The 27,927-nt window shown below is 46.8% G+C and overlaps 1 protein-coding gene across 1 annotated transcript in view; it reads right to left on the bottom strand.

Moving 5' to 3' along the window:
• Positions 1 to 2,197: 2,197 nt before the first annotated feature.
• The window catches only part of LOC142824871 (maestro heat-like repeat-containing protein family member 2B), a 41,431-nt gene continuing 15,701 nt past the window's right edge, over positions 2,198 to 27,927 (bottom strand). Inside the window, exons 10-24 of the mRNA XM_075916661.1 lie at positions 27,338 to 27,461; positions 25,787 to 25,896; positions 23,237 to 23,389; positions 21,858 to 22,012; positions 20,156 to 20,318; positions 19,516 to 19,712; positions 16,571 to 16,708; positions 16,251 to 16,362; positions 11,634 to 11,780; positions 10,451 to 10,633; positions 9,411 to 9,566; positions 8,244 to 8,378; positions 5,924 to 6,026; positions 4,885 to 4,950; positions 2,198 to 2,790 (exon numbers count right to left, since the gene is read on the bottom strand). Of these exons, the coding sequence (XP_075772776.1) occupies positions 2,717 to 2,790; positions 4,885 to 4,950; positions 5,924 to 6,026; positions 8,244 to 8,378; positions 9,411 to 9,566; positions 10,451 to 10,633; positions 11,634 to 11,780; positions 16,251 to 16,362; positions 16,571 to 16,708; positions 19,516 to 19,712; positions 20,156 to 20,318; positions 21,858 to 22,012; positions 23,237 to 23,389; positions 25,787 to 25,896; positions 27,338 to 27,461 (2,016 nt within the window). The 3' untranslated portion in view covers positions 2,198 to 2,716. The remainder of the gene's footprint in view (positions 2,791 to 4,884; positions 4,951 to 5,923; positions 6,027 to 8,243; positions 8,379 to 9,410; positions 9,567 to 10,450; positions 10,634 to 11,633; positions 11,781 to 16,250; positions 16,363 to 16,570; positions 16,709 to 19,515; positions 19,713 to 20,155; positions 20,319 to 21,857; positions 22,013 to 23,236; positions 23,390 to 25,786; positions 25,897 to 27,337; positions 27,462 to 27,927) is intronic.

Here is a 27,927-nt window from a genome sequence, read left to right as displayed (position 1 = left end):
TTTGGAGGACGAATGATATCTGCTGAGTACCTTCTTTGAAGGGCAGAGTGTTCTGAACTCCCAATAACATCAGAGGGAGTTTGAGGACACTCAGCAACTTATGGGACTGGACAATACAAGCACAGTTAAAGGCCCTGGATATCTAAAGGAAATCACCAAAATCCACAGTTAGATGTTTAAATGCCAATTAAAGCCACCCTTAGTGAATTCCTCCCGCATGTGTAATCCCCTAAGTAGTATAAGGGCCCTACCATCAATCAAACGTTAGCCCTGCCCCCTGCCCCCGGAAGTCCCGCCCCCTGACCGCCAGAATTCCCTTCTCCCCTGTCACCGGAAGTCCGGCCACTGGATGGTAGTACATCCGGGTCAAGAGGGACAGCTGACCGGGTGTCATGTGACCCCCGTTAGGCCCGTCCCCTGTCACCGGAAGTCCCGCCCTTGGGGGTAATACATCCGGGGTCAAGAGGGGCAGGTGAGCGGAAGTAAGGAGTGTCATGTGACCCCTCTAAGGACTTGCCCCACCTCCCTCTACCAATCAGGAAGGGTTTTTCCCCTGTAGGACCGCCCCGCGAACTGCTTTGACCAATCGGGGGGGCAGTTCTGGGATCCGATGACTCGCCGAGCAGTGGGTCGTGTGACCCCTCTAAGAACTTGCCCCGCCGCCCTCTACCAATCAGGAGGGGGTTTTTCCCTGTAGGACCGCCCTGCGAACTCCTTTGACCAATTGGGGGGCAGTTTTGGGACCAGATGACCCGCCCAGCAGTGGGTTGTGTGACCCCTCTAAGAACTCGCCCCGCCTCCCTCTACCAATCAGGAGGGTTTTTTCCCTGTAGGACCGCCCCACGAATTGCTTTGACCAATCCGGAGAGTGCAGTTCCGGGACCCGTTGACCAGACCGGAGGCGGGTCGTGTGACCCCTCTAAGAGCTTCCCGTGACACCCTTTGCCAATCAGAGCATAGAACTTCCCCGTAAGTTCTAGCACCACACAAAAGAGGCCCTCTTGTTCCAAGAGCGTGTGTTTCAGAGAGCGTGCAAACGCTGAGCGGAAACATGGCTTCTTTCACCAACTTTGTTTTGGTGCCGAGAAGAAAGCGCTACATCAGCGACAGTTCCGAGGAGGAAGGAGAAGTTGAAGGGAGCCCTTTGGCCCAGCCGCTGATGGATACACCAATATCTGACGCCGAAACCCAACCGCTCACGATGCAGCCAGACAAGCTAGATGGCCTGGAGGAAGAAGGTGCCCATGGCTCCCAGGAGTCGGACAAGACGCATGGAAAAGAAGCCAAATAGGTAAATGAAAGATCGAAGTTGGGGCATCATGGGGTTAGGAAACCGGGATTTTGAAAACTTAAAAAAAAAAATGACCAGAGCGTCTTACATTATTTCTTTCTGGCAATCTTTTGACAGCTTGATGATGCCTTTCTAGCTGACCTTCAGACCCGGGACAGCATTGCATCGGACGAGGAAGACGAACCGGGCCCACCTTGTTTTTGCTCAATACTGATACAAAGCATTGACGAGAACGCCAAGGATGATACTGGTGTATCCAATAGCAGAGGGGGCAAAGGGCCCCTTTTCGCCTCTCCCTTGTCCTCGGAACTGTTGCTGATATGGCGCTTTCTTCTCATGTGGTGGAAGGCCCTCGTCACCAAAACAAACTCCAAACTTCTGGTGGGGGTGGTGAAGGAGTCCATGTTTCTGCTCAGCGTTTGCACGCTCTCTGAAACACGCGCTCTTGGAACAAGATGGCCTCTTTTGTGTGGCGCTAGAACTTATGGGGAAGTGCTCTGATTGACAGAGGGTGTCACGGGAAGCTCTTAGAGGGGTCACACGACCAGCTTCCGGTCTGGTCAACGGGTCCCAGAACTGCACCCCCCGAATGGTGAAAGCGATTTGTGGGGCGGTCCTACAGGGAAAAAAACCTTCCTGATTGGTAGAGGGAGGGAGGGTGAGTTCTTAGAGGGGTCACACAACCCACTGCTGGGCGGGTCATCCGGTCCCGGAACTGCCCCCCGATTGGTCAAAGCAGTTCACGAGGCGGTCCTACAGGGAAAAAACCCCTCCTGATTGGTGGAGGGAGGTGGGGCGAGTTCTTAGAGGGGTCACATGACCCACTTCTGGGCGGGTCATCCGGTCCCGGAATTGCCCCCCCATTGGTCAAAGCGGTTCGCGGGGCGGTCCTACGGGGAAAGCCCTTCCTGATTGGTAGAGGGAGGTGGGGCAAGTCCTTAGAGGGGTCACATGACACCCCTTACTTCCGGTCACCTGCCCCTCTTGACCCCGGATGTATTACCCCCAAGGGCGGGACTTCCGGTGACAGGGGACGGGCCTAACGGGGGTCACATGACATCCTTTTTACTTCCGGTCACCTGTCCCTCTCGACCCGGATGTACTACCCTCCAGGGGCGGGACTGCCGGTGACAAGGGAGAAGGGACTTCCGGGGAGTCGGGGGGGGGGGACTTCCGGATTCAGGGGGCGGAGCTAATGTTTGATTGATGGTAGGGCCCTTATACTACTCCCTTACCCCATAGAGAGCTAGCAGATATATCGTTCAGTCGCTGTAGCTGGCCGCATACCACCAAGCTGAAACAGAAGCTGGCACAGACAGAGCACATTGTTCTCCAGAAATCCCCACTGAAGCAATGGATGTGACAAGGTAGCAGGAGCTCTTCGTTCTATTTGTCTGTGCTTCATTCCCCGAGCACTCATCCAGGTCAGATGTCTCTTAGGACCTGAGTTGCCACCAGCTGGACAATGGGACTTGGGTCATTCTGTAGGACCTGGAGAGCTGGAATTACAGAGAATATGACTCACTTTTCATATAGTCACCTATGCCTGCAGTAGCTGGAGATTTAGTACCAGTGAGTACCAAGCTACAGCAGCTCTCTGTACAAACAAAGCTTTAGGTTCCTCCATTGGGATCCTTCCAAGCTCCAAACTGAGATGGAGGAGGGGGGAGAGGGGAGACCCTGACCCTACCAGAAACTCATCCAATTGGAAGGTGCTCCATTGACTCAATAGCTTCTGCTTTTAAGTTATTTTACATCTCCTGACAGAAATAAATCTGATGGTGTGGAGTTTGGGGTAGCAAAAAGTGGCTCCCAGGGAGCCGATGGAGCCCAAAGAGTGGATCACACAGGTTGGGAAGAGGCATTGCCAGGATAGCCAGGAGATGCACTGACTTATATCACACTGGCTGCAGTTTCCTCCAGGTACGTCTACACCACAAAGTTAATTCAAAATAACAGCTGTTATTTTGAATTAACTTTAATAGCATCTATACATGCAAACCGCTATTTCGAAATTAATTCGAAATAGCAGAGCGCTTAATTCAAATTTGGTAAACCTCATTCTACAAGGAGTAACACCAAATTTGAAATAGCTATTTCAAATTAAGTGCTGTGTAGACAATTAATTCAAAATAGGGGGCCTCCAGCCCTTCCCAGGGAGCCCTGGTGGCCACTCTGGGCACAACCAGGAAAACTTCCTCTCCTCTCCCCCTGGCCCCAGAGCCATTAAAGGAATAGACCCTGGCCCGTGCCAGATCCAAGCCTACCAGCCAAGAGCCAGCAGTGGCCACCGGGGCCCCTGAGCCAGTAGCCACAAAACGTGAGCCAGCAAGGCACTGGCAGCCAACCCTCCACTGCTCCTCAGGAGCAGTCTGCCAGCACCCAGGAGCCTGACAGGGGCTGGAGAAGGCGGGTGCCTTCCTGGTCCAGGGTGGAGATCATGGACCTTATTCAGGTTTGGGAGGGATGCCCCAGCATCCATGATCTCCGCACTAGACAGAGGAACACGGCCGTCAATGGCAGGATAGCTGCCAGCCTGGCCACCAAAGGCCACATGCGAACCCAGGAGCAGGTTTGCATGACAATCAAGTTGGTGCGGTGAGACCCCCAACCTTGGGCCCTGATCTTCCCTTCTCCTTTCTTCCCTTTGCTTCTCCCTTCCAACTTCCTCCTCCCAGGTTTCACCCTCCCCTCTCCCACCCACTCTATTCCTCTCTCCCACCTCCTTTTTCCAGTCTCCCCAGAGGTTCACCCTCTTGTTCAATAAACCCAGTTTCTATTTTTGAACATACATGTCTTTTATTTGACATCAGGAAGGGAGGCTAGGGAGGAGTAAGTAGATGGACGTGAGGGAGGAATGGGGCACGAGCCCACGGTGGGGAGGACCGGGGTGGCTCTGAGGGCTCCTCGGGGTGGACACTCTCCTGCAGGGCCTCCTGGATCCTGACAGCCCCCCAATGGACTCCCCGGACGGTAGCCTGCAGCAAGTGCAGCTGGGCTGATGGCAACAACCCTACGAGACGCACCGGTGTGCCCAGGGGCAGCTCTGGCTCCATGTGGCCGAGCGCTGTGGTGTCCCGAGTGCAGGCACTCAGGGCACTCCAAGACAGGACTGCTTTGCTGTCCCTCATCGGGGTAGACAAGCGAGCGGGGAACCCAAGAACTGTCTGTTCGGGGTGGGGGTAGGGTCCCGTGAAGCACGGAGCTCAGTTAGCCTGAGGCAGCAGCCCCACACACTATGTCCTAACCTGATGCCCTGCCAGCACTGGTTCCGGCCAGCCTGAACTTCGGTTCAGGGTCCACTCAGTGTGGACGCGCTATTTCAAAATAACAAAATGCTATTTTGAAATAGGTTTTGTGTATAGATGCATAATTCGAATTAGCTTATTTCAAATTAACTATTTCGAATTAAGTTAACTTGAATTAACGCTGTAGTGTAGACGTACCTCTTTCAGAGCAGACTAAAGCTGAATCTGTCCTTTGATGTGTGGCTGATGCACTTCACACCTGTGGTATCAGTTACTGCTTGCTTGTCAGCTAAATTTCTTTATAACTCACTAATGAATAGGATTTCACCTGTATTTGTTACTTACAGGTCAACAGATGTTCCATGTCCAGCCATTTCATATTCTTGGTGTCCGTATGTTCCAGGATGATGCCTAAATAAGCAGTGTAAAATAAACATCAATAAAAAACCTTCTCTTGTTAAGTGCAAGGTGATAACATTGGCCCTTTGGCTTCTATTGTGAGTCTAAGGTGAGCTGTAGGCAAGACAATACTAGAAAAGTTTAGCGTCCACACTGAAGAGAATAAGAGAAAAAAATTAAGAATGTTTACATAAAACCTCATTTGCTTTAAACAATCTATGTTCCTCTTGCCACTGCTGTCAGTTATTGGAGATATACTAGGATAGTGTATTAATCTAGTGGTGTGAACAAAGGGGCTGGGGCCAGGAATAAGTGCGTACTAAGCAAGGATCTCACCTGGATAAATTAATTAGGCCACAATGCTTGCCTGGCTTGCATGGGTGTGCTAAGGAAAGGATGGCACAGGGCCAAAGGGGAGGAATCTAGTGCTTCCTGGGCAAGGCAATCAGGAACCTGCAACAGCAGGCACTGTGTGGCGGTGGCCTGCCTACCTCCCAGTGATGAAGCACCAGTAAGGAACAGTGAACAACACTGAGCTTAGGTCTATAGTTTGAGTCCACACTAACTCTGACTACTAAAAATAGAGTGCAGGTAAGATGACAGAAGCAGTCGGAGGAGCTAGCCACCTTGAGAACAGACTTTTGGGTTTGGATGGGCTCATCCTTGGAATAGTTAAGCCCTCCTGCTACTCCTGCCACAGCTACTCTATTTTTAGCACACTAGTTTGATCGGAGAATAAACATACCCTACGTGACAGTGTGCCAGCCTCTGCTACTAAATGACTGCGCCATCTCAAAGCATTCTATTGCAAATTACAAATTCCTCCTAACACCACACTGGAGAAGTAGGAGAACATTAACATCTCCATTTATGCATGAGAAGTCACAGCACGGAGAGATTAATGGTAGCTCAGTGCTGCACACAGGGACTTTTTCTGTCTACCTCAAAGGGAATACCAAAAGGGACACGGCACACTTTCTCTCACCAGCTAACTTGGCTGCAGCTGCCCGGATCTCTTCCCAGCTGCTGCGGAAGTATCTGATGGTGCTTTTGTAAAAGTTCTCCAGTAGCTCAGCCTTCTCTTTGGCCTAGAGAAAATCAGGGACACATGAGCTCTCTCTGGCTAGAAATGCCCTTTGACTGCCAACACATGCCTTTACAAACCACAAGTAAACAGTCTGTGTTCCTCTTGCCACTGCTGTCAGTTATTGGATTCACTCAGACTTTTTTTTTAATTTAAACAAGTAAATAGAAGAAAGGACAGGAGGCTGTGTAGAAGTGGGGAAAGTGGGAATCTATGGCAGATTTACATTCCTCTCACCCTCAGTCCTGTATCCCACTCTAATAGGGTACGTCTACACTCCAACGTTAATTCGAACTAACTTAGTTCGAATTACTTAATTCGAACTAAGCTAATTCAAACTAACGGATCTAGACTAAAAAACTAGTTCGAATTAGCATTTTACTAATTCGAACTAGCATGTCCACATTAAGTGGACCCTGAACCGGGCTTAAGGATGGCCGGAAGCACTGCCGGCAGGGCATCAGAGGAGGACTTAGAGCGTGGAGATGCTCTCTCAGGCTAGCCGAGGGCTGTGTTTAAAGGGTCCCAACCCCCACCCCGGACAGACAGTTCTCAGGGGTGCCCCGCTTGCAAAGCAGTCTTGCCTTGGAGTGCCCGGAGTACCCACACTGGGCACATCACAGCACTTGGCCATCAGACCGGCTGCACTTGCCGCAGCCTGCCATCTGGGGAGATGGGGCAATTGGGGGGCTGCAGGAGAGCTTCCACCCCAAAAGCCCGCAGAGCCAGCCCAGTCCTCCCCATCGGGGGCGCGTACCCCATTCCTCCCTCAACTCCTTCCCCTTACCCTTCCCTAGCCCCTCTTCTTGATGTACAAAATAAAGGACAATTGTGTTCAAAAATGGAATCTGTCTTTATTGAACAAAACTGGGGGAGACTGGGAAAAGCGGGTGGGAGAGGGGAAGAGAGAGGGTGGCAGAGGGGAGGGCAACTAAAATGATCAGGGGTTGGGAACAGGTCTCATATGAAGAGAGGCTAAAGAGACTGGGACTGTTCAGCTTAGAAAAGAGGAGACGGAGGGGGGACAGGATAGAGGTCTCTAAAACCAGGAGTTGGGTGGAGAGGGTGCATACAGAAAAGTTCTTCATTAGTTCCCATAAAGAAGGACTAGAGGACACCAAAGGAAAGGAATGGGTAACAGGCTTCAAACTAGTAACAGAAAGTTGTTCTTCACAAAGCACAGAGTCAACCTGTGGAACTCCTTGCTGCAGGAGGCTGTGAAGGCTACAACTAGAACAGAGTTTAAAGGGAAGTGAGATCAAGCCATGGAGGTTGGGTCCATGGAGTGGTATTAGCCAGGGGGTAGGAGAGGTGTCCCTGCCCAAAGTTTGTGGAAGGCTGGAGAGGGATGGCACGAGACAAATGGCTTGGTCACTGTCTTCGGTCCATCCCCTCCAGGGTCCCTAGGGTTGGCCGCTGTCGGCAGACAGGCTACGGGATAGATGAACCTTTGGTCTGACCCAGGATGGCCATTGTATGCTCAGGGCTCAGGGTCGTGGGGTCTCAGTGGACCACCTTGATTTTCATGCACTCCTGCTCCTGGGTGGCCAGGCTGGCAGCTCTCCTGCCCTAGCTGGCCACCTTCCTGTGCCTAGTGCGGAGATCGTGGACGAGGTCCACGATGTCCGCACTAGCCCAGGAGGGAGCCCGCCTTTTGCGGTCCCGGGCAAGCTCCCAGGACCCGCCAGCCTGGTCCCGGGAAGAGGGGGAGGGCTGGGGGGCATCGGGTGGGTGGCTCGATCCGCACCAGGTGCAGGGTCTGCTGGCTGGGTGCTGGCAGGCTTGCACCTGGCACGGGCACCGTAGCCATCCCGTGCCCCTTTAAGGGGTCCGGGGCCGGGAGGGGGGCATAGAGTTTCCCTGGTGTTGGCCGGAGTGGCCACCAGGGAAACCTGGGGAGGGCTAGCCTCCCACTAGTTCGCATTAAGGGGCTACACAGCCCTTAATTCGAACTAGTAAGTTTGAATTAGGCTTAATCCTCGTGGAATGAGGATTACCTAGTTCGAACTAAGCGCTCCGCTAGTTCGAATTAAATTCAAACTAACGGAGCGCTAGTGTAGCGCCTATGAAAGTTAGTTCGAACTAACGTCCGTTAGTTCAAACTAACTTTGTAGCGTAGACATACCCATAGATACTTACATTGCCCATCACACATTCCCCCTGCTTCTACATCACAAGCCTATGCTGTCAATAATCTCATATAATTCTATAGGTCACTCACAAGGTGTCTGCAGATATCCATCTGGAGCTCCTCAGGGTTCAGCTCGGTTCTCCAACTAAGATGCTCATTAAGTATAGTTTGGAGCCTCTTCAGTCCCAAAAATGGGGCACAGAGATGAAATGTAGCTCTGCACTCCTGAAAAAGAGGGTTGCACCAGTGAATTGTTCCATAACACGTATTGTGCTCATTCAAATGGAACTCATGTCCTTGACTGCTCATCTACCCCAAGAATAAAAGGGATTCCCCTGAAGTAATAGACAGAAAATATGCCAGCATGACTTTAATAGGGGGAAAGGGATTCTACTTCTGGAGTATTGCATCCAATTCTGGGCACCCCATTACTTAAAAAATGTTGATACATTGGAGAAAGTCCAATGGAGGGCAACAAAAATGATTAGGAGGCTGGAACACATGATTTACAAGGAGAGGCTGAGGGATTTGGGATTATTTAGTCTTCAGAAGAGAAGAGTGAGGGGAGCTTTGATAGAAGGCTTTAACTACCTGAAGGGGGATTTCAAAGAGGATGGAGAGAGGTTGTTCTCAGTGGTACTAGATGACTGAATGAGGAGCAATGGTCTCAAGTTACAGTGGGGGAGGTCTAGGTTGGATATTCGGAAAAACTATTTTACTAGGAAGGTGGTGAAGCACTGGAATGGGTTACCTAGGGAGGCAACGGAACCTCTAAATCTAGAGTTTTCAAGTCCTAGCTTGACAAAGCGCTGGCTGGGATTGTTTAGTTGTGGCTGGTCCTGTTTTGGGCAGGAGGTTGGACTCAGTGACCTCCTGAGGTCTCCTCCAAACCTATGGTTCTATGATTTTATAATACTGAAAACTGGAGATAGCAGCAATGTTTTTTCAGAACAGATGTAGCTATGAAAGCTGCTTCACTAGGCATAGCTGTGATCTTTCCTCTGTTGTGGGGAGGCAGGAACGTGGGGTGCAGAGATAGGCAGGAATGAACTCTTGGGATCAGACCCATGACCTATCCTGAACTCCAGTGAGACAACCCTGGCTGCTAAGGACCAGCCTGTCTGGGATTGACTCAAAAGGAGGGCAATGAACTGAGGGAAGAATTTAGGTCTCCACTGCAGGAAGGAATAGCAGAGCTCCCCTGGCAACAGGAGGAAGATTCTTTTTGCTTAGTATTTAAGTCACTGTCATTCTTACCATTGAAACTTCAGGGCTTGGATCTTGCAGGTGCAGCAGAAGTGTGACCCAGCTCTGTCTAACCTGCTTGGCAAAATAGTCCTTCCATTTTCTCTTTGCAGAGCCGGCCAGGATACCAAACAGGACAAAGGCCAATGCACGAAGAGTGTTGTCCTTCTATAGCCAAGAAAGCCACACAGGTTGGTAACGAAGAGATAACCACATCATGTATCTAGCACAGCTGTCTCTTCTACATTAGAGTAGAGTGATTCCAACTACAGAAGTTTAGAAGAACTGGAATTAATCAAGTTTGGGCCAAATGTGTTGATTCTTCAAAATACTTTGAAGACAGTTCAATTTTGACAAAATTCTTCCAGAAGCCAAGTAGGGGTACTTGGTCAGCTTCTTGGTGACCCATCTAGCAGGCTAACTGAGATCTTGGGCTTCCTGGCCCTCACCTTCAGAACAGCCTGTTTGGCAGGCTGACAAGGAGCCAGGAAATGTGTACCCTGGCACCTCTAATTCCCAGTGCTTCCAGGTTCCCTGTCTCCAGCATAGTCTGCCAGTAGACTGCCCTCAGGCAAGGCTCCCAGTAGAGCTGGGTTGAGAATAGTATTACTGTTTCACAAAGAGATTTGAAATTTGGGCTGGGGGGTGTGTCCCTCAAATAGGAACAAAACCAAAATTTGAAATCTCAAACTTCTCTGCAAAATGGAATAATTTCAACCAGGTGACATAAAAATCGTATGGAGCAGGCCCAAAACAGTCCATTACACCCTGTATGCCCATTTTCCTTGTTATGCAGCTACCTAATCTAGTATTCATACTTCCTTTGCCATTCTCATTGGAAATAAAGATGAACAGAAGGGTGAGACTGAAGGAGCAGGGATGGCATCCTCATTTTCTTAATTCTCTGCTCCGCCATAAAACACATCTCTTCCCTAAGGCCTAAAATCACTTCATTCTGACATGAACAATGCCCAGTGAGGACACATCATGCATTGTAAATGGAGCCTCATCAATGTCAGCTGAACTGGGGTTGAAGGCTTCTGTTCACGTACATTATCGAAGTACTTCCGGATCTGTATGGTGAGGTCTCTGAAGGAAGAACCTATGTCCTTCCCTTTCAGCTCCTTCAGGACTTTGGCCAGTGCCTTCATGCATTCGATAATGATTTCAAAACTGAAAGTCTCTTCTAAAGTCCTGATCAGTGTCTCCAGAAGAAACTTCTTGTACTTTTTCACCTGTTCAGACATATGACATTAAAAAACACTTTCCACTAACCACATTTCTAATATGTTTTTTTAGCAATTATGAAGCAGTGGGAATTTCATCTGCCCCCTAGTGACCTATAGCTATATTTTACATCAGGTACTAGCTACAATAAGCCAAACTCTGTGCCATATTACACCTATGTAATCCTATTAGATTTCTAATTACTTAGATTTGAAGGCCAAAAGGGACCATTGTGACCTCCTTCACAACACAGAACCTCCCCAAAATAATGTCTGTTTGACTAGAGCACCTCTTTTAGAAAAACAGCCCATCTTGTTTTTAAAGTTGCTACTGATAGAGAACCCACCACAACCCTTGGTAAATGGTTCCAATGATTAAAATTACCATTAAAATGTATGCCTTACTATCAGTCTGAATTAGTTTAGCTTCATTCCTCCCCCCCCCCCCCCCCCATTGAATCTAAAGGCACATTTTCTAGCCCTTTGAAAATTCTTGTGACTCTTCTCCAATTTATCAGCATCCTTCTTGAATTGCAGGCATGATCCTGACATAGTATTCTAACAGTTCTCACACCAGTGCCATAAGCAGAGGTAAAATAACTTCTTTATTCTTATTCAGAATCCCTCTGTCTATGCCTCCGAGGATCACCTCAGCTCTTTTGGTCACAGCTTTGTACTGGGCGCTTACGTTCAGCTGATTATCTATCATGATTTGAGTTTTTTAGTGTCTCTGTTTCCTGGAATAGAATCTCTCATCTTGGAAGTATGGCCTACACTCTTCATTCCTAGGAGTATACATTTACATATGATCATATTAAGTACATATTGTTTCCTTATGCCCAGCTTACCAAGGGAACCAACCTGCTGTGTATTGACTGCAAAGAGGTTACAGGGGTATGAGAGAGCAGAAGTTGGCCTAGTGCATTGTGCATGGCCTCTGTAAATCCTGAGCAATTGTTTCCTTTAGTTTCTCTAGTTATGCTGCATTGTATTCAGTATTCTATCTTACCTTCTCAGGTGCCCCATAGACTACATTTCCCAGGCCTCTTACAGCCATTCGACGGACAATCCAGTAGTTGTCCTCTAACCTTTCTTCTAAGATGTGTAAGACACACTTAAGCAACTTCTTCTCCCTGAGTATGGGATCAGTCATTAGCTGAAATAAAATCAACATGTCCATTAGCTCTAATATGTTCATTAAGATAGCGAATATAATTTGAGGAGACACGTAATACACTGTAATTTATTATTCTATATGAATGAGTACTGTGTTAAAAACATGGATTTTTCCTTTTAGGCACTATAATGGGTGATTGCTCATCCCTTGAGAGCCTCTCAGTGACTGCATTTGATACCACAGTCCTTTTCTCGCCCAGGTGCATCCTGCCAGTCGATCTTAGTGAGTCTTCCATGGCTCAGCCCTCTGGCCAAGTCCCAAAGTCCAAACAAATGCCTTTTAGGTCCTGTTGCCCTCACTAGGGTCTTCAGCCCCAACTCTGGACCCTTTATATTCTGTTCTTTGTTCAACCTCTCCATAAGCCCTGTCCCCTTCATCGGGTTTATGCCACTGGGGAACCTGGGCCTGCCCACTACTCTTGGTTCCAACCTAGAAATAGCAGCGAGTCATTGCTTCATTTCAGTTCATTGCTACTTTTTCCTTGGGTTCTTCCTATGGGGCCACTTTCAGTTTCTCCCTCAAATTATATGTTTAAGGCTCGTAAGGACTCTCTCGCTGCAAATTCAGCTTCAGAAAATGCTGCCTGAAATAAACCCCTGTGAATTGGTTTGGCCAGAGAATAGCATCCTTTCTTGGCCCTCCACTTCCTGAAAGAAACTGACCTAATAAAGCCCTGTAGCTCCATATATCTGAGCCAGCTGGCAGCTTTCATGAGGCCTCTCTAGGCAGACCTTGAAAACCCACGTTTGTGACTCCTTTCCTAGGTGGGGTGTAGAAAGATTTTGGGGCACAAACAGATTCCTAGAACCACCAGATGAGCCTCTAAAATAGCGACTTAGCGTAAATGTGAAATATGACACAGACGTTATAGCAAGGCTGTGGAGAGGGAGGATGCTCCAGTAGTTAGCAGCCTAGGACTTAGGAGGTTCCAGTTCAATTTCCTGCACCCTCAAAGACTTCCTAGATGATGTTGGGCAAGTCACTTAGGCCTTCTGTGCATCAGTTTCCTCTTTGCAAAATGGGACTAATAGTGTTTCCCTGCCTCACAGGGGTATTGTAGGGATACATACTTTTAAAGAGTTTTGAGGCACTCAGATACTACATTATCATTTTGAAGTACTCAGATAATACAAGTTTCTAAAAGGATGTTTTAAGGAAGATGGAGAAAAATTGTTCTCCTTGGCCTCTAAGGATAGGATAAGAAGCAATGAGCTTAAATTACATCAAGGGAGGTTTAGGTTGGACAGCAGGAAAAACGTCCTGCCTGTCAGGGTGGTTAAACCCTGCAATAAATTGCCTCAGGAGGTTGTGGAATCTGCATCACTAGAAATATTTAAGAGCAGGTTAGACAAACACCTGTCAGGGATGATCTAGACTGTGCTTGGTCCTGCCGTGATGGCTGGGGATTGGACTCGAAGACCTCTCAAGATCCCTTCCAGTTCGAATGTTCTATGAATCTATTATTCTACATTAATGAGAATCTAAGATAGATGTTAATGTATTTGTATGTTGCTTATTTTATAGTATTAGGACACTAGATTCATTTAGAAGATTTGCTGAGCTAGACCAAAATCAGGAGCTGTTGGTTAGTATTAGCCCTAGGAATTGTCAGAAAAGGTCTAGTAACTCAAATTCTATGGCTACATCTACATTGGCATGATTTTGCGCAAAAGCAGCTGCCTGTCTACACTGGCGGGGAGTTCTTGCGCAAGAACACTGACATTCTAATGTCTAAAATCAGTGCTTCTTGCACAAAAACTATGATGCTCCCGCTCAGGAAAAAGCCCTCCTGTGCAACTGTTCTTGCGCAAGAGGCCAGTGTAGACAGGCCACATTAATTTCTTGTGCAAGAAAGCCCAATGGCTAAAATGGCCATCGGAGCTTTCTTGCGCAAGAGAGCGTCTACACTGGCACGGATGATTTTGCACAAAAGCGCCTCTTAGCGCAACAGCACATGCCAGTGTAGACGCTCTGTTGCGCAAATATTCTAACGCAAAAACTCTCACGTTAAAAGTATGGGTATGTCTACACTACAAAGTTAATTCGAACTAACAGCCGTTAGTTCGAATTAACTTTAATAGCGGCTATACATACAAACTGCTAGTTCGAATTTCAATCGAACTAGCGGAGCGCTTAATTCGAACTAGGTAAACCTCATTCTACGAGGAGTAACGCCTCGTTCGAATTAAGTAGTTCAAATTAAGGGCTGTGTAGCCACTTAATTCGAACTAGTTGGAGGCTAACCCTAATCAGGTTGCCCTGATGGCCACTCTGGGCCAAACCAGGGAAACTTTTCTGCCCCTCTCTCAGCCCCAGAGCCCTTAAAGGGGCACGGTTTGGCTACAGTGCCTGTGCCAGTTGCAAGCCTGCCAGCACCCAGCCAGCAGACCCTGCACCTGGCATGGCATGAGCCAGCCACCCGCTGCCACCCAGCCCTCCGCCTCTTCCCAGGACCAGGTTGGCGGCTCCTAGGAGCCTGCCCAGGGCCACAAGAGGCAGGCGCCCGCGTGGTCTAGTGCGGAGATCGTGGACATTATCGAGGTTTGGGGGGGAGGCCTCCAGCGTCCACGACCTCCACACTAGGCACAGGAATGCAGCCGTCTAGGGCAGGATAGCTGCCAGCCTGGCCACCAAAGGCCACATCCAAATCCAGGAGCAGGTTTGCATGAAAATCAAGTTGTTCCAGTGAGACCCCCGACCCTGAGCCCTGCGCTTAGAACATAAGAACATAAGAATGGCCGTACTGAGTCAGACCAAAGGTCCATCTAGTCCAGTAGCCTGTCTGCCGACAGCGGCCAACACCAGGTACCCCAGAGGGGATGGACCGAAGACAATGACCAAGCGATTTGTCTCGTGCCATCCATCTTCAGCCTTCCACAAACAGAGGCCAGGGACACCATTCCTACCCCCTGGCTAATAGCACTACACGGACCCAACCTCCATGAATTTATCTAACTTCTCTTTAAACTCTGTTATAGTTCTAGGCTTCACAGCCTCCTGTGGCAAGGAGTTCCACAGGTTGACTATAAGAAGAACTTTGTGTGAAGAAGAACTTTCTTTTATTAGTTTTAAACCTGATGTCCATTCATTTCATTTGGTGTCCTCTAGTCCTTATATTATGGGAACTAATGAAGAACTTTTCTTTATGCACCCTCTCCACACCACTCATGATTTTATAGACCTCTATCATATCCCCCCTCAGTCTCCTCTTTTCTAAGCTGAAAAGTCCCAGTCTCTTTAGCCTCTCTTCATATGGGACCTGTTCCAAACCCCTAATCATTGTACTTGCCCTTTTCTGAACCCTTTCCAAGGCCATATCTTTTTTGAGGTGAGAAGACCACATCTGTACACAGTTCTGAAGATATGGCGTACCATAGTTTTATACTTCCCCTCCTCCTTCTTCCCCTGGCTTCCCCCTTCCAGCTCCCTCCTCCCAGGTTTCCACCTCCCCTCTCCCACCCTCTTTCTTCCCCTCTCCCACCTCCTTTTCCCAGTCCCCCAGAGGTTAACTCACCCCCCCCCCCCGCCCCCAGTTTTGTTAAATAAAGAGAGTTTCTATTTTTGAACACGTGTCCTTTATTTTTTACATCAGGAAGAGGGGGCTCGGGAAGGGTAAGTGGAAGGAGGTGAGGGAGGAATGGGGCACGAGCCCCCGATGGGGAGGACTGGGGTGGCTCTGCGGGCTCCTCGGGGTGGAAGCTTTCCTGTAGGGCCTCCTGGATCCTGACAGCCCCCTGATTGACCTCCCCCAGATGGCAGCCTGCGGCAAGTGCAGCCGGGCTGATGGTCGAGTGCTGTAATGTGCCGAGGGCATTCAGGGCACTCCAAGACAGGACTGCTTTGCTGTCCCCATCGAGTTAGAAAAGCAAGCGGGGAATCCTGAGAACTGTCTGTCCGGGGTGGGGGTCGGGTCCTTTTAAGCACAGCCCTCGGCTAGCCTGAGGAAGCAGCTCCACACCTTAAGTCCTAACCTGATGCCCTGACGGCACTGGTTCTGGCCAGCCTTAACTTCGGTTCAGGGTCCACTCAATGTGGACATGCTATTTCGAATTAGCAAAATGCTAATTCGAATTAGTTTTTAGGTCTAGATGCACTCATTTGAATTAGCTTATTTCGAATTAACTAATTCGAATTAAGTTAAATTGAATTAGTGCTGTAGGTTAGACATACCTTATGTGTGCAAAATCTTGCCAATGTAGACGTAGCCTATCTATATCTTTCTCACTCTCTCTTAACCAGCAACTAGAATAGGCAGCTAGGCCAGGCTAGTATAGACCCCAAAAATAACAAAGAGAAAATGATTAAGAAAGGTGTAATGAAGTTCCTTGTGAGATTTCCTTACAAAGGACACATTCTACTATCTAAAATGAATTCCTATGAAGTGAACTGTACAACTCCTCAGAGAAAGGTAAACAACAGATAACAGCCTAATGGTGGAACTGCTCATACCTGAGCAAAGAAAGCTGTGCTGGTGCCTCGCTGATTTTCTGATGGGGAATTTACCCAGGGGAGGAGGCTCTGTATGATCTCCACTGTTATTAGTCCAGATCTTTGCAGAACACTGGAAGACAAAAGGAACCACTTATGGGGCAGACTGTGCACTTCAAAAGCTTAGCTGCTATGACCATACAACTCTAAAACCTACGCATGGAAGCTCTGTGTTTCTCACCCAGGACACCCCACACAAAGCTATACCTGAAAGTTCCCTGTCAGTCACTCTATTTGTTGCCGATCCCTGAGGATGAAATGCTGTCTCCTAGATCTCTTACCTCACCAGCAAACACACCCCCTCGTGGTGAGTCTGCGGATTTTCAAGAAGCATCCAAGTTCTCTGCTTCCAGAGTGTTCTTATCAGCTTCTCATTCACAGCCTTGAAAAGCACAGCCTCTAATGCTTCAATAGAAAGCCTGGGGGAAAAGAGGCACAGAACTGTAGTAACCAATAGAAAGGCACAGCCTAAGCAGTCAGGAAACCCCAGTTACTTGTCAGGGCTGTTGTTCATTGACAGTTCATCCATTGACAGTATCCTGGGGACCACTGTTTTTGGAAGGACTTAATTCCAGGAGGTATTTCAGTCTCATACATCTCATATTACTAGTGTTGCTATGGACAACATTTTGCAGTCACTTTCTCCTATCTGCAAGGCGTATGGGCACTAGCACAGTACAGTAATATGGAAAAAATTCACAATCAGACCCCAAAAGCTGGGACACAGAGAGATTAGTGATCACTAATGGATATTTTGGGGCCCTATGTCCAGCGAGATGTGACAGGGTGCTGAGAGCTTGTCCTTGGGGTCAGCACTCTGGTAACTACTAGTACTAATTAGCTTCCCCAGAGAAAGCCTAATTGGATAGAAATGTACCTGATTGCCTGGCTAGAGTGGGGCTATAGAATCAACAAACCTATTATCCCATTAATAAGGAATCTGCCTAAAGGGACACACAGAGGAGTGTTTGAGGGAAACAGAGAGCAAAAGAGACAAATGCTAGGAGAGCCTTTCAAAGGGAGTTCTCTGAATGGAAACACTTTCCCTCCATCTGGAGGAGGGACTAGAAAGCTGAGATATAATGTAACGGTGCTATGCATGGACAGGCGGATTAAAACACTGCACATAGTCTACACATCGGTATGTACAGACAAGAAAGTCTCAACACGGGCAACGACTCCTCCGAAGTTTGGAGAGTTTATGACAGGAAATGGAAACCAGCCACAGAAGGTAGCGTTCTGCAAAGTGGGGCCTGAAAATAACCCTGATGTAGTTTTGGCTACCCTTAAAAGAGCAGCAGGTGGACCTGCGAGACACAGAGCAATGTGTGCCCTTCAACTGACACCACACAGCAGTGCGGATGGGAGGAGCTGCTGGTGCAGGACACTGGTTCCCAGGCATGACAGGGCCATGCGCCTCTCTGTTGGTCACAATGGCTCTTGGGAGCAGAGCCCTGTGGATGTGCAGAACCCAATGTCTATCTGCAGATCTCCGTGTCCAGGGGTAGATGTTTGTATTCGCGCAGGGCTCTAACCATTTTTTGCCTGTATTCTAACTCATTATCACTGACATCTCTGTTCTTTGATAATATACCAGTTCTTGTTTTCCCTATAAATACATCTAAGTGTTGTATGTTTTCCAGAGCTGAGTTCTAAAGTATAAGTGTAAGCAGGGCAGTGTGTGCTGAGCTTGTGTTTCTCTGTTTGGTTTAGTTTGGTGTTTGTTTGTTTGTTTGTTTGTTTGTTTGAAGGAGCTTCTAAAAGGTTTGAAATCTAGAAGCCTATGTTAATTGGCTGAGCCTCAGTCGGGGGAGGGGCTACCAGAGCTATATAAGCCTGTGAGTCCGCGAACAGGGAGCTTGGAGAGGGACTTTGGAGTGGGAGTTTAGAGGGCACTAGTGACTTCTGATCTTCTTTAAACCTAACTTTTATAATAATCTATATTCCAGAGATTTAATAAGCCCAGTTTTTACTTAAATTTATTCATAAAAAAATGGAGACAGAAGCCCAGCAGCAGAGTGGGGGCTATCCTGTTTATTACGTCGAGTGTAACATGTATGATTACCTGCCCTGTGGGCGAGTGGCGTATGTGTGCACCTGTTGCAAGGAGCTCCTGGCCCTCAGAGACCGAGTTCGGGCTTTGGAGGCCAGGGTGGCTGAACTGGAGGAGCTAACAGAGGTAGAGAGCTATGTTGATGAGACTTTCCAGGACACTGTAGTACTGTCCCACCTCCAGTCTGAGAGTCCCAGTGCTCTTAAGGAGGATGAAAGTCTCAAGGGAACAGAGAATTCAATGGGAGCAGAGGGAAACCATCCCGTAGTTGGGACCCTCCTTCCCGAGGATGTTGCGGTATCCTCTCGCACCAACGATACCTCTGAGGGGGAGGGAATGCCAGATGTTAGGAAGAGGCAGGTGTTAGTAGTGGGTGATTCGATCGTTAGAAACATAGATAGTTGGGTTTGTGATGACCAGGAGAACTGTATGGTCACTTGACTGCCTGGTGCAAAGGTTGCGGATCTCTCGAGGTATCTAGATAGACTTATGTCTAGTGCTGGGGAGGAGCCGGTGGTCGTGGTACATGTAGGTATCAATGACATAGGGAAGGGTAGGAGAGATGTCTTGGAGGCCAAATTTAGGTTGCTAGGAAAGAGACTGAAATTCAGGACCTCTATGGTGGCATTCTTGGAAATGCTTCCAGTTCCATGCGCAGGACCAGGTAGGCAGGCAAAGCTTCAGAGTCTCAATGCGTGGATGAGAAGAGGGGTTTGGATTTATCAGGAACTGGGGACACTTTTGGGAGAGGGGGAGCCTATACAGGAAGGATGGGCTCCACCTAAACCAGGGTGGAACCAGACTACTGGCACTAAACATTAAAAGGCCGTAGAGCAGTTTTTAAACTAAGAGATGGGGGAACGCTGATTGGTGCGGAGATGCACGTACATCGCAGGGAGACTTCTCTTAGAGGAGAATCCGTTGATAGAGATTCTCTAAGCTGTAGTCAGAAAGAGAGGACAAAGAGACTGAGGCCTGAGGAGGCCTAGATAGTAGTGTTTGTATTGCCAGAGGTTGGTGGTTTCAGGGAACTGACCTATAGCAAGCACAAACAAGACTTTCTCATATTAAAAGCAGGTGATGGTAAGGTGCCTCATAACCCTGAGAACTCCTGGGGAGTGTCACACAAATGGACTGGGATTCTCTTTGTTTTGCTCCCTTTCTTCTAATTACCTGCAAGGGTTGCCCTCACATAGTTGTTGTCCTTTTCTGAATAACCTCCTTCGGCTGCTCATCCTGGGCAAAGGCATCTTTTGTCTTAGGGTTTGGCTGATCTGCTGCAGGAGAACAGTAAACAACTCCGGGAACAGCTCCTGCACAGTTTTGCTCAGCTGCAATGCTGACACCACTTCAAAGATGGCACATGTTGCCTGAAAGGAGAGCATGGTAAAAGAAGAGGTCTCTTCCTAACACTATCACACTCTCTCCCCTTCTGATACCTGCTGGACTAAATTCTCACTCCTGTCACTAACTTGATGAATGACCGAGAGCAATTCACTCCATGTGTGCCTTAGCGTCCCATAGCTGTAAAAATGTGTACGACCTATCAAAGCATGTTGTGAGTTGTACAAAACATCTGCAAAGCACTGTAAGAAATCTGATTCAAAGACTTTCTAATTGCCAGATAGTATTAAGTGAATCAGCCACATACTCTAAATCTGCCATCTGTTGTTCCACAGAAAGCACAGCTGGAATCCAGGAAACAGTACTTCAGAAAAGAAGTGCCCATATGACAATATTATACCACTCATCTAGCTTTCCATCAGCATGTTTGTCACAAGGCAGAGAAATACATGTCTGTCGTCTAACTTACTGTGAGAGGTACAGCAGCTGCTAAATGCAGGTCAGTTTTTGTCTCTGAGGTCATCCTTCCTTCTTGGCTTGTTGGAGTCTTTATTTTTTCTATTAGGACCTTTAGGACTTGAGGGGCGAGCAAGGGATCTGTCCCCAGAGATCTCCACAGCTCAGTGGTGTCACTGCAATTTAACATAAGTTATATGTGACCCCCTGGAGACTTTTGTGGCTCTGACTATATGCATCATATTCAAGTAAAGAACACATTTTCTCCTTGACTATGATCAGGGCTCACCAACCGCGCTGTCCGGCGAACTGTGCATGCACAGATCGTTCTGCGCATGCACAGGTCGCCCGAACCCGGCTCTTCCAGGTTACAATCTACACGCCATGGGTGAGTAGATTGTATTATTTGTCAAGCCCTGCCTATGATGAGCAAGTTCAGAGTGCTGTCCTCCTTATATGGTCCTCATGTTTTACATATTGAGTTTCTAGTTACAGAACTAAGTTAAGTTACATTTCAGGTTACATTTCTACAGTGCATGACTATTTTGGGATCCTGGAGGTATCCCGAAATAGCTACCCCACATTTACACAAGCAGCCCGTTATTTTGAAATATTTTTCAAAATAATGGGCACACTATTTTGCCATCCCAAGAAACTTTGTTGCATGAGGGATAAGGGATGGCTTGAAATAGCGCATTATTTCGACATTTGGTGCTGTGTAGAAGCGCCACATTACAAAATAGGCTATGCAAAATATGATACGCAATTTGCGGAGTGCAAATTGTGCATCTTATTTCAAGTTTAGGGTGCTGTATAGACACAAGCCTAGTCTTACTGCACCATAACCATTAATGCTAGACTTCAGAAGGAAAGGACACAGAGCTCTAATCACAGTTCCTGTTTTCCTACTTCTCAGTAGATATGGAATCATGAGCATATGATGCCCAAAGATCTGGGGCCTGGGAGACAAGTTGAAGAAAGAAAAATGATCTTCCTACTAACTGGATGTACAACTACGAGAACAAATATTTGTGGCTAGCCCATGACCTCTTCACAAATGGCATTCCCTGGCCTCTATTTGCCAGAATGGGCATGTTCTGTTCACTCCCTATGGGGCACCTGGCATTGGCCACTGTCTGAAGACAGGATCCTGGGCTAGATGGACATTTGGTCTGACCCACTACAGCCGTTCTTATGTTCTTAGATTCCAGCACTGATGACTGATAATTCAGCTAGGGATGTTTGAATAAAATGATAGATATGCTTACCGCCCTGTCTTTAAGTACCAAGAATGACAACTCCATTCCAGCAGCCATACCCTTGCTGATACCAAAAGCCTGGTACCCTATCCTGGCTAATCAGCCAGGAATTTGGATTTGAAGCTTTCATGCTACCAGAAAACGAACAGTCACTGGCAATTTCCAGGGTGATGTTAGTTCAGGGGTCTGGAGAGGCAAAAATCCACTCCAGTGATGCCAGTAAAGGGAAGTCTTTAGGATGCCAAAGCAACTATTAATTAATGGAAACAGAATGACACTTAATTTCTCCCTGCACCCACCTTGACATGGTCTTGGACCTTTCTGCAGAAAGACCCAAGCTATTAACCTTTAGGAATGATCTCAAACTGTCTGTGGCTTAAATGAAGCCTTACATCTTCCAGTGAAGCCGTGGGATCCATGGTTACCAAAATGAACACTGTAAGGAGCAGTATATACCTGTCCATCGGCAGATGTTTGATGAGGAGGCTGAAGATCACTGCCTCTAGGTGATGGTGAGCAAGAATGGACACTGACTCCACCAGGAACTGCCTCAAGCTACCCTGCTTGATGGTAGGCATATAAATATATATTCTACTCAGGATATCTGACACCTGGACAGAATAAAACCAGAAAAAATGTCCCTTTTCCATTCTCTCCATTCATTCTGCAGAAGCAAAACGTTTATTTAGTCGTTTAGCAATTTGCTGTTCTTGTAGAAAATCCTCCCTTCAAAAAACAAGTATTTAGACATGGCTGCATAGATTTAACCCACAAAAATTATACATATCTCTGCGCATACCTGGCTGCAACACCAGGTTAAGACATGCTGAGGCCCGAAGCTATGTCAAGTTAAAGAGGCCTCATTGCATTTCCAAAAAAAACATGTATTATTCTAACAGAAAGGAAAATGAAAATAGAAATAATAAAGTTATCTATCTATCTATCTATCTATCTATCTATCTATCTATCTATCTATCTATCTATCTATCTATCTATCTATCTGTACATAGGCAAAGAGGCAAGTAAAAACTAGCAATTTTGGGGTATTTTTAGAGACCCCTCATTATCTGAGGCCCTAAGATGTAGTTCACTTAGCTTGTCTCTTGGGGCCGGATATTCTCTTTTTGCATTTTACTCGGAGTCTAATTTTTCCAAGCCTTTCATGGCTGGAAACTGTGACAACAAGATAGACAAATAATCAAGCATCTTCCTTTTCACTTGGGGTACGGTTACACTAGCTCGTTAGTTCGAGCTAGGTAGGGTAATGAGGGCAAGCAGAGTTGCAAATGAAGCCCAGGATTTAAATATCCCAGGCTTCATTTGCATGTTCCCGGGTGCTGCCATTTTAAAATCCCCCTTAATCCGAACACCGTGCCCGCGGCTACATGCGGCACGGAGTAGGTAGTTCTAATTAAAGATCCTAATTCCATGAGGAGTAACGGTAGTTCGAATTAGGATCTTTAATTTGAACTACCTAGTCCATGCCGCATGTAGCCGCGGGCACAGAGTTCGGACTAAGGGGGATTTAAAAATGGTGGTGCCAGGGAACATGCAAATGAAGCCCGGGATATTTAAATCTCGGGCTTCATTTGCAACTGCGCTTGCCCTCATTACCCTACCTAGCTCGAACTAACGAGCTAGTGCAGATGTACCGTTAGATTATCTCTGTCTTCTGCTGTTGATTCCCCCATTGCCTGACTCAGGATAGGAACACAGATGGAATTAACTTCCAATCGCAGGGGGAGAAACAGCAAGACTTGTGTTCACTGCAAATGATGGCAAAGACCTGAAAGCCTGCAGGTTAGCCAGAAAAACCTCTCCAGCTTCTATTTTACCTCATCCAGCATGGCACCTCCACACTCCTTCAGGATGATCTTCATCCACAGACCGGCTGCTGTGGCACAGGAGGGACTAGCAGACAGCATACCATCCAGTATGGCCTCAATAAAATCTGTGGCTTGGTCAGAGGGAAAGTACTTACTAACCACCTGTGGACAGATCAAAACCAGGAAAGATTGCAATGATAGTCGGCTCTAGTACTTTTAAGAAAGGAGGCCTAAGAGCTGTATAGGAAAATATGTATTCATCAGCAAATTGCTAATTGGGCTCATATCTGGCAAGGCAGTTGCAATTAAAATTTTCTCTGTAATCTTTCTAGCTACCACATCTCTATTCTACACTAATAATATCAGGTTAGATCTTAGGTTGTACAGTTAGCACAACATTGTATGGGACAAACAGGATGTAAATTTCCAGTTTATATTCTATGATGTACATGACATCTTTTCACAAAATATAAAAATATGCAAAGAGATGCATGCACACAAATATAGGTTCAGGTAAACACACAAGGTGCCAAGACTGGTTTCTCAGCTTGATGTCCCGCTCACATATTTCCCCCCTGGATGGATGGATGGATGGATGGATGTGCGCACGCACATGCATGGGCATGTTCATGCAACTGTCTGGAATCTGTTTTTTACATGGCATTCATAGCATATACCTATGAAAAGCATGTTACTGATTACACATGAATGCCTCACTCCCATAGCTCGCTCCAAGTGTGGAAAGACATCACGAAAGCATAAAACAATCATGGAAACATAGAATACTAGGACTGGAAGGGACCTTGAGAGGTCATCGAGTCCAATCCCCTGCCCTCATGGCAGGACCAAATACTGTCTAGACCATCCCTGATAGACATTTATTTAACCTACTCTTAAATATCTCCAGAGACGGAGATTCCACAACCTCCCTGGGCAATTTATTCCAGTGTTTGACTACCCTGACAATTAGGAACTTTTTCCTAATGTCCAATCTAAATCTCCCTTGCTGCAGTTTAAGCCCATTGCTTCTTGTTCTATCCCCATAGGCCAAGATGAACAAGTTTTCTCCCTCCTCCTTATGGCACCCTTTTAGATATCTGAAAACTGCTATCATGTTCCCCCTCGATCTTCTCTTTTCTAAACTAAACAAACCTAATTCCTTCAGCCTTCCCTCATAGGTCATGTTCTCTAGACCTTTCATCATTCTCGTTGCTCTTCTCTGGACCCTCTACAATTTCTCCACATCTTTCTTGAAATGCGGTGCTCAGAACTGAACACAATACTCCAATTGAGGCCTAACCAGTGCAGAGTAGAGCAGAAGAATGACTTCTCATGTCTTGCTCACAACACCCCTGTTAATGCATCCCAGAATCATGTTTGCTTTCTTTGCAACGGCATCACACTGCTGACTCATATTCAACTTGTGGTCCACTATAACCCCTAGATCCCTTTCTGCCGTACTCCTTCCCAGACAGTCGCTTCCCATTCTGTATGTATGAATCTGATTGTTCCTTCCTAAGTGGAGAACTTGGCATTTGTCTTAAACTTCATCATATTTACCTCAGACCATTTCTCCAAGTCATTTTGAATTATGACCCTATCCTGCAGATTAGTCGCAACCCCTCCCAGCTTGGTATCATCTGCAAACTTAATAAGCGTACTTTCTATACCAATATCTAAATTGTTGATGAAGATATTGAACAAAGCCGGTCCCAAAACAGACCCCTGTGGAACCCCACTTGTTTGCCTTTCCAGCAGGATTGTGACCCATTAATAACTACTCTCTGAGTATGGTTATCCAGCCAGTTATGCACCCACCTTTTAGTAGCCCCATCTAAGTTGTAAATACCTAGTTTATTGATAAGAATATCATGCGAGACTGTATCAAATGCCTTACTAAAGTCTAGGTATACTATATCCACCACTTCTCCCTTATCCACAAGACTCGTTATCCTATCAAAGAAAACTATCAGATTGGTTTGACATGATTTGTTCTTTACAAATCCAGGCTGGCTGTTCCCTAGCACCTTGCCACTTTCCAAGTGTTTACAGACGATTTCCTTAATTACTTGCTCCATTATCTTCCCAGGCACAGAAGTTAAACTAACTGGTCTGTAGTTTCCTGGGTTGTTCTTATTTCCCTTTTTATAGATGGGCACTATATTTGCCCTTTTCCAGTCCTCTGGACAAGGGAAAATGAATGGTGCACAGCCACTAGAACAGTCACTTAGGGTACGTCTAGACTACAGGCTTCTGTCGACAAAGAGCGTCTAGACTACATTGAGTTCTGTCGACAAAGCAAGCTGCTTTGTCGACATGGCAGTGTAGTCTAGACGCAACCCTACAGGCAATAACACCATCTGTCGACAGAACTCTGTCGACAGAAGGTGTTATGCCTCGTAAAATGAGGTTTACCAGCGTCAAGAAAACTGCTGAGTTCTGTCGACGTTATGTTGACAGAACTCAGCGGCAGTGTGGACGCAGGTATAGTTTTGTCGACAAAAGTCCACTTTTGTCGACAAAACCCTGTAGTCTAGACACACCCCTAGTGTCTGTTACCTTAGCCATTTTGCAAGATGCTTGAAACAGAGCCTCAGGGTCTGGAGTTGTTAGTGCCTCACGGAGACATCTCAGCTCCTCCTCTGCTGACCCCAGGTTTCTGCACTGACCTAGGATAGAGAAAAGGAGAAAAAGTATGGCAACATTTAATAAAACTGAACCTCTGATCCATAGATAATCATACAGGCGGATCTATGGGGGTATGTTATTACCAGCTGTGTGTGAAATTTTGGCCCCACTAAAGCCAATGACGAAATTCTTGTTGACTTTAATGGAGTTAGAATTTTACCATCAGGCTATGTGTGGACTATATCCCTTTTTCGGAAAAGGGATGTAAATTAGACGTATCGCAATTGCTAATGAAGTGGGGATTTAAATCTCCCCCACTTCATTAGCATAAAAATGGCTGCAGCTTTTTTCGGCACGGAGCTTTGCTGGAGAAAAGCGCCAGTCTAGATGCTGATCTTGTGGAAAATTAAGCCTTTCCCGAAAGATCCCTTATCCCTCCGAAAAAGGGATGTAGTCTAGACGTAGCCCCTATGTCTGAAAGTTAACAGTAATGGCATATGATTCATTGTGATTCATACAGGATTAAACAGGCACTGTATTCTGTGTGGAGCATCTTTCTCTGTATATCTGGTTTCAGTAGCCACTCTGCTCTCAGTATTTAAATCTAATCTCTTAGTCAAGCACAACTCATGTAGATTGTTCTGAGGTTCTGATTTGGAGGAGAATCCCTCTACTGAACTCTCATTGTAAAAGAGATGGGGCTGACCAAAAGCTTAGGTAGGAAACCCAGGCTCTTCGCTCACTTCTAAATCATGAACTGTCTCTTTAAGGGAAAGCTGTCCTGCTCTGTCATCTCCCTCTCCCCACCCCACTCTGCAGAGGGGGGGACATATGGGCATATGGCAGGGGAGAGAGTGTGTGTGAAACCATGTGTGTGTGTGTGTGTGTGTGTGTGTGTGTGTGTGTGTGTGTGTGTGTGTGAGAGAGAGAGAGAGAGAGAGAGAGAGAGAGGGACATGCTGGCTGCCAGAGAAATCTTAGAAACAGTGCACTGCCTCTTTAGATAGGCACTCCGTTACTCACCATACTTCAGACTGGAGCAGCACTATTGTATGTGTCCCTCTCCCCAAACTCTGCTCTGCAGAGATGATGACAGGGGCAAAGGGGTCACCCTGACTTCTGCACGCCTCCCTGCTCACCTCCCCTCCACACACCACTAGCAGCAGATAGGATGGAGCAAGGTCGGAGAGGGGCAGCTGAACACATGCTGCTGGCATGCTTGCTAATCAGCTGAGCGCTCCAGACAGAAATTCTGGGGAGAAGGGCAGATCTGGCCTGTGTGCTATATTTTGCCCACCCTCTAATATTTGCAGATTATTTATTATTTGTGCAGTTCTCTTCCAGCAATGTACTTACAAGGCCCCAATCATTCTGTTATATAAGTGTCGCTAACAAGACAGAAAGAATTACAGATGGAAAAAAGGGTCATTACAACAATGAAAGAAAGTGAAGAGTTACTTACACCTGCTCATGGTCTCCTCACCTTGTATATTGAGAATACAGTTGATACAGTCAACCACCCACTGACGCGATGAGGTAATTGAAGCACAGGTATATGGTGCTAATAGCCCAATCAGATATCCAAAGTGATCAAAAGTTTCCTGAGGCTAATTAAAAAAGAATGAAGAATGAAAGTTCTCCGGCTATACTGGACATTATTTGCCTTCCTTATTGTGAACTCCATTACTGTACCTGGGTACGGCACATTGGAAAACATAATCCTTGTTGTACATGCAAATTGATGGGGTCTAAATTAGCTGTAGCACTCAAGAAAAATCTCAGAGTCATTGTGGATAGTCCTCTAAAAACATCTGTTCAACACGCAGCTGCAGTTAAAAATGCTAATGGTATGTTAGGAACCACTAGGAAAAGGGATGAATAATAATATGATAAATAATAATAAATTAGCAATAGGGATATATTACCGACCACCTGACCAGGACAGCGATACTGACATTGAAATGCTGAGGGAGATTAGAGAGGCTACCAAAATAAAGAACTCTATAATAATGGGGGACTTTAATTACCCCCATATTGACTGGATACATGTCACCTCAGGAAGAGAAGCGGAGA

Source organism: Pelodiscus sinensis, unplaced genomic scaffold (genome assembly GCF_049634645.1).
Source record: "Pelodiscus sinensis isolate JC-2024 unplaced genomic scaffold, ASM4963464v1 ctg44, whole genome shotgun sequence".
Classification (NCBI taxonomy): Eukaryota; Metazoa; Chordata; order Testudines; family Trionychidae; genus Pelodiscus; species Pelodiscus sinensis.
Note: the sequence above shows the minus strand (reverse complement) of the source record. Positions and strands in the feature narration are given on the sequence as shown.